Below are 6,398 nucleotides of genomic sequence, written 5' to 3'. Positions count from 1 at the left end.
TGACACCGACATCAGCCGCAAGTAGAAAAGTTTGCACGCCATTAATGAACTCGGGAGAGCATCGGTCATCGTACATCCATTGTCAGCTCATCTTTATTACACAACACCAAAAAGACCAAATTAATACAAGTTCATACATAAAGTTCATACAACACTTAAATGCAACATATAAATAGCTCTCTAGCTAAGAATTTAAATGCAACAACAAATGCGATCAAGATCGCAACTAAGGTAACAATTGATCCAACATCATAATGATATCAAGCCTCACTATGAATGGCATATTTTCTAATCTTTCTAATCTTCAAGCGCATTTTCTCCATCTTGATCTTGTGATCATCGACGACATTGGTAACATGCAATTCCAATTCCATCTTCTCCCCCTCAATTCTTTTCAATTTTTCTTTCAAATACTTGTTTTCTCTTTCAACTAAATTTAACCTCTCGACAATAGGGTCGGTTGGAATTTCCGGTTCACATACCTCCTAGATAAAAAAAACTATGTCAATTTGATGGGCATAATTTGTCATAAACACGAAATGCAACAAAATAGTTATAAAAGAAAATATACCACATCCGAATCATAACCCGGACGAGGGCCGAAGGGGGCGGATATCAAAACCATGGCACTATGAATAACAAACAACGTACGGGTAAGATAATTATACAAGTAACTATATATCTAAATCACACAAACATAAATTTTTTATATAAAAAAGATAAGAACAATAGGCTCACCAGAAGGTGGTGCCACGGTGCGGGCGATCGACGGTGGTTACGACGGAGATTTAGAAGCCACTAAGTAAACCACACCTACATATGCAAACTAAGTGTTATTTTGACCTCAAATTGCATATAAATCAAATACTACCACATATAATTCCTCCCAAATTACTAAAATCCACAAATTAATCACTATATAAACCATTGCAAGAGCTAATCTAGCAATGAGAGATGAAAGGACAAAGTTGCTAACCTTTGTGATCATTTGAATGGATGGGGGGTCTTCAAATCTTGACAAAATTTGGATAAATTTTGTGATGAGCTCGAGAGGAAGGGAAGAACAGAGGAGAGGGGAAAGGGGGAAGGAGCGAGCTCGGGTGGACGAAGGGTTTATATAGGGCGACCTTTAATACCGGTTCGTGGCATGAACCGGTACTAAAGGTGATGGTGGGGCCCTAGACTGACAACATCCTGCCACCACTCTCATTAGTACCGGTTCGTGGCACGAACCGGTGCTAAAAGTTCGGCAAGAACTGGTACTAATGAGAGCGGCCCGGCTAGCCGTTGAAACCGGCACTAATGGACACATTAGTGCCGGCTCAAATTCAAACCGGCACTAATGAGCTGAACATTTGACCCTTTTTCTACTAGTGATTCTGGAGGATTCTAATCCTTAGGAACTTTCCCTATGTGGGTTGTTTGATTTGTAGGATTGTAAACCATAGGAATTTTTTCATAGGATTCATTTGCACTAGATTTCATAGAAAATTTTCCATCCACTCAAACCTCTTTAAAAGAATCTTACCTTTTTCCTATGCACAATCAAACACTCATACAATCATGTAGGATTCAAGATAACATGCAACTCTAATCCCATGTTTTCTCTATTCCCGCGTTTTGAAAATCCTGCGAATCAAAGAGACCCTTATGTTGTGGTTTATATGAAATTTGGCATATCCATCACACACAACGTTTGAAGTTTTAGTTAATCACTAGCTTTATCATGTTGTTCGAAAGAGCTTTCATGTTGTACGCTTTTCGTTTCGACTCCATAAAGGAATAGATGCATAGTTATCTACTTTATTGTAACTCTGTGTATCATGTGTATCTATTAACTCTTAATCTGGTCATTGTATGCAACCAAGTGCCGCCTAGTTCATCAAACCAGCCCAACAACATGTCACTCTGCAGTCAGTCTATATACATCCTATCAAACTATGCACAAAACATGAATTTTGGCAGTATTTTACTCATTCATGTCCACCTCACAATGACCCTAAAATGATGCAACCTATCAAAACCGTCAGAAAGATCCACGGAGGTGGCACGTTCGGCGTATGGTCCTTCCCTTGGCTCCATGATGACTTTCTCCGAGAGAAAAAAAAAAGCAAAATCCGGCTCGGACGAGCTGACGAGCACGCTCTACGGCCTTCTAGAACCCTCCTCCCCTTTCCATAACAGAGTCGAACATCGCCATCACCTCCTTCCATTTGAGGCCTCCAGCCTCCGATCTATACCCCGATCGAGCCTCGCCGGACGGAGGCGCCCCCCATGCCACAGCCCTAGCGGCGTCAATCTCACCAGCCCAAACCCCGCCGCCCGCCCGCCATGTTCGGCGTCGTGTTCCCGGACCACACCTTCCCGCTGGACGCCACCGCCTTCGCGCAGGTCGCGCCGGCCTCCTGGCTCCTCGACCTCTCCACGCTGTCCCTCCCCTCCGCGCCCCGCTCCGCCGTCGTCTTCCTGCTCCCGCCCGCCGCGGCCGCGCTGCCCCCGGGCAAGGCCGTCGCCGTCTACTACCAGGCGGCCGCCAACCGCCCCTTCGCCTTCCTCGGCGCGCTCGGCCCCGCGCGCCCCTCCGCTGCCCTCCAGCTCCCGGAGGCCGGGGACGAGCCGGAGCCCCCCGCCGGGCCCGCCAAGCTGGGCGTCGCCGTGGAGGACGCCGCCGCGCTGCCCTCGCCCCCCGACGAGCAGCGCGCCGAGCGCGTCGCGCTCCGCGTCGGCGAGAACCTCTTCAATTTCATGCAGTCCTTCTGCGCCGCCGACGGCGGCAAGCTGGTGGTGCCCACGGATATCCTGGACCGCTGGTTCCGCAAGTTCCAGGAGAGGGCCAAGAAGGATCCCACCTATCTGAAAAGCTTTGACTTCTGAAACCAAAGCTTTAGGTATTCCTTCTCCTACTCTCAGTGTATTGGTTACTCCATTCTTAGGTTCCTTGGGTGCGAATTGGTACAGGAATGCTTAGTCTCATTGCAGTACTCCTGTACCAATTGGTGCGGAGTAGGAGTTACAAGGGCGACACCACCTCCCTGGTAGTTTAAGATCGTGATCTACAAGAGGGGCTGAGGGGGAGATGTCCTAAAAAGTGTAGTGTTCTTGGGCCTCTTAATTCGTCAGCTATGAGATCTGGTGTTAATTTTCATTGTTTGTGCGAGTTCATGACGTTGATTGCAGCATAATATGAATATGCCCCGGTGAGATGTGTGCTGATAGAAGCTTGATGTTAAATATATTATCCCTTTATGGAAAAATGTTGTTTTAAGAAGCACGTCTTGTGGGAGAGAGATTGGAGATTGAATGTTTGTGCGTACTGACGTGTAAACAATTTGGAACTACCAATTGCTTTAAATCTTGATTTAGTATTACAACTGAACCTAATTCGAATTGGATGTCAGCATGAAGTGTATGTTTTGAGGACGTATTAGATTCTTCGTTACTCATCTTTACTCCTGCAAATATAACGCCCTAGCCCAAATTTGATTAGTGCCTTGTGTGTATTACCCCTTGTCCCCTTCCAAGGGTTGATGTCACTGGCAACATACCACTAACTGGCAGATGCAGCATACTGCTAACTGGGAGATGTCTAGGATCACGCATCAGCACATACGTGGTGTCGTTGCCCTTCAAGAGCAACACTCACAGGTGGCCCATGCAGAGAGTTTGCTTTGATACAATCAAACTCGATCCGCCTAGCCTGGCAACCACCATGACCCCTCCATATCCTGAACTAAACCATTCAAGAAACATATCCGTAGAGCAATCTTGAGTTAAGGACTTACTCCCTCCGTCCGGAAATACTTGTCCTCGAAATGGATAAAATGGATGTATTTATAACTAAAATAAGTCTAGATACAACCATTTCGAGGACAAGTATTTCCGGACGGAGGGAGTACTAACTGAGAACCACGGATAGACACGCAAGCGTAACTACGGCACCTTGATAAGAAAGTGAAAAACCCATCTTTAAAATCTAATGTTCAGTTCTTCTCAGTAAATATAAATGTCTGATTGTTCCAACATAAATTATATAGTACCAATCAAATTGAACTTGTGCAAAATATGCTGCCAAAAAAATTATTTGATTCTAAATTTAATTAATTACCAGCTGGTAGTTGGGCACAAAGGAATTTACTTTTGCCATCCATGTTGAAGTATGGGCATAATTTTTTCCAAACCTTTGACGTACTACCCACTACAAGTGGAGTAATTGGGCCATCCGGAAGTGAAAAACCTATCTTTAAAATATAATATTCAATTCTTCTTGATAAAAATAAATGTCCGATGGTTCCAACATAAAATATACAGTACCAATCAAATTGAACTTGTGCAAAATATGCTGCCAAAAAATTGTTTGATTGTAAATTTACTTAATTACCAGCTGGTAGTTGGTTACAAAGGAATTTATTTTTGGCATCCATGTTCAAGTATGGCATATTATTTTGTCCAAACCATACTACCCACAACAAATGGAGTCATTGGGTCATAAGTGGATAACAAGGTTGTCCTGAAAACTCACGACAAATGGAGTCATTGGGTCATCCGCGGATAACAAGGTTGTCCTGAAAACCCACAACAAATGGAGTCATTGGGTCGTCCGTGGACAACAAGGTTGTCCTGAAAACTTATGTGGGCCATCAGCCAGGCGAAGAAACGGCATATTGGTTCAGCCTGCCCCCTCCAAAACTTCCGTGCAGAAAAAGAAGGGTAGAGTGTCTGAACTGAACGGTAGGCAGAAGCCACCGAGTACACTCCAGACGCTGTCCACGCCAGGATATTGTCCTGACTGGCCGCTGTGAGCTGTAGCTGCGGGGTGGGAATGTTGTGCAGAATTACATGTTAGATTGTTAAATATCTGTCCTCCGTGTCCCTATACATAAATGAGACTTGCTGAATGTTGGAGTTTTTTCTGGACTTGGTACCATTGTTGGGTAGGGTAGACATCTGGGGTATATAAATGTCAATCAGTGCGGTAACCTGTTCATCTTCTTTGTCTCCTTACAGGAGAGACCATCTCAAAATCTTGGCATGATCATATATGAGGATATGTTCTGCCTACCCTGAGTCTTGTGTATTCAACTGGATGTTATGGGTTCAGTACATATTTGAAACAAAAGCACGCCTGAATTTTTTTAGTTGGAATCCTGAACTGGTTTGTTCTGTGTGCTTGTGACATACGGTTATTTGAGTGTGATCAAGTGTTACTACTTTTCCAATCTCAGTGCAAGCCTAAATTATGCACCTTCTGCAAACTGAAAGTGTCTTTGCACCTTAGCTTCAGAAAAGGAAGACAGAAAAGTGTGCTTTTGTTTTGTCCATCTAATTTCTTGTCTGGATAGGAAGATGTGAACTAAAAAACAGGCTAAACTATGAGACTTTCACAAGCTTACTAAAATTTCTGTTCAACAGATTTGTGCCAAACCTATTATTTTGTGTGTCTATTTCTTTATTTGGTACACTGGACCATACCAGTTTATTTACTTTGTTTGGCTGTTATTTTGCAGGTTATATTGCAGTTGCTCTGCATGCATATGTGATGGGCAGGAGGATCGAGAGGATCCAGATCTCGATCCTCCTATGTGTTTGTTTGTACACGAACTAGCATGCCTTGTAGGGAGTAGACCAAATCAAGGTTGCCAATCCAGCCTCTGTCTATTTGACAGTTGTAGTGAGAGAAGCGTCAACAAAAACAGCCATAGTAGATTAGCTGGTGTAATGCAACAAACAACAGATCTTGTTAGCAAACTGTACAAAATTCCTTTGGTTAATCCTGAGCATTTTGTTCTAAATTTTCAGTCATTTTGTTCGAGTTACCACTTCCTCGAAGATTTTGGATGAAGACAGGTTTCTCGAAACCGGCAGATCTTCTGGTGAATCTTGTTGTGACTCGTGAGAAACTTTTGACTCGCTGATACATTCTTCCTTCAGCTTTCCTTTTTCTGTAGACCTGTAAAATCAGACGTGTGTAAGTTGTTTTAAGCCGGCATTCAGACAGGCACTGGCAGCGACGTATCTAGCTGCTGGAAACATATGAAATCCGTTCTGGAATTTTATAAGTACTCGGTGAGAAACATAAATTGTTTTTTTGACCAGAAAACAGTAGGGAAAATCCCTACTGCATGTCATTTTCATTAAAGTATAACCAAAGTGTCCAGTTACAAGTGCAATAGAGGGGTTGCACAGGGTCAGTGGGTGTTAGTAATTATTACATGAGTCTACTTATACACTATCTATCCATGATCTCATTCCTTCTTTGATGGTGGGCTTAGCCCTCATCATTGTAGAGTGGAAGGTGTCAATGAATTCTTCCTTGCAGTGGTTTATTGAACATTGAATTCCTTTGAAGATTTTTTCATTTCTTTGACGCCATATGCTCCAGCACCCAGTAATTAATATCT

The 6,398-nt window shown here is 43.5% G+C and overlaps 1 protein-coding gene across 1 annotated transcript; it reads left to right on the top strand.

Moving 5' to 3' along the window:
- Window positions 1-2,104: 2,104 nt before the first annotated feature.
- Window positions 2,105-5,799, top strand: LOC123085221 (uncharacterized). Its single transcript, XM_044506844.1, has 2 exons — window positions 2,105-2,888; window positions 5,505-5,799. Exon 1 carries the CDS (start codon window positions 2,332-2,334, stop codon window positions 2,872-2,874), a length of 543 nt encoding a protein of 180 aa, XP_044362779.1. The 5' UTR covers window positions 2,105-2,331; the 3' UTR covers window positions 2,875-2,888; window positions 5,505-5,799.
- The last annotated feature ends 599 nt before the right edge of the window (window positions 5,800-6,398 follow it).

This window comes from Triticum aestivum, chromosome 4A, assembly GCF_018294505.1.
Source record: "Triticum aestivum cultivar Chinese Spring chromosome 4A, IWGSC CS RefSeq v2.1, whole genome shotgun sequence".
Taxonomy (NCBI): Eukaryota; Viridiplantae; Streptophyta; class Magnoliopsida; order Poales; family Poaceae; genus Triticum; species Triticum aestivum.
This window is presented reverse-complemented; position numbering and strand designations above follow the sequence as displayed.

Bases quoted from the DNA above. Each gene is read 5' to 3' on its own strand.
- LOC123085221 (XM_044506844.1), top strand. From the start codon at position 2,332: ATGTTCGGCGTCGTGTTCCCGGACCACACCTTCCCGCTGGACGCCACC.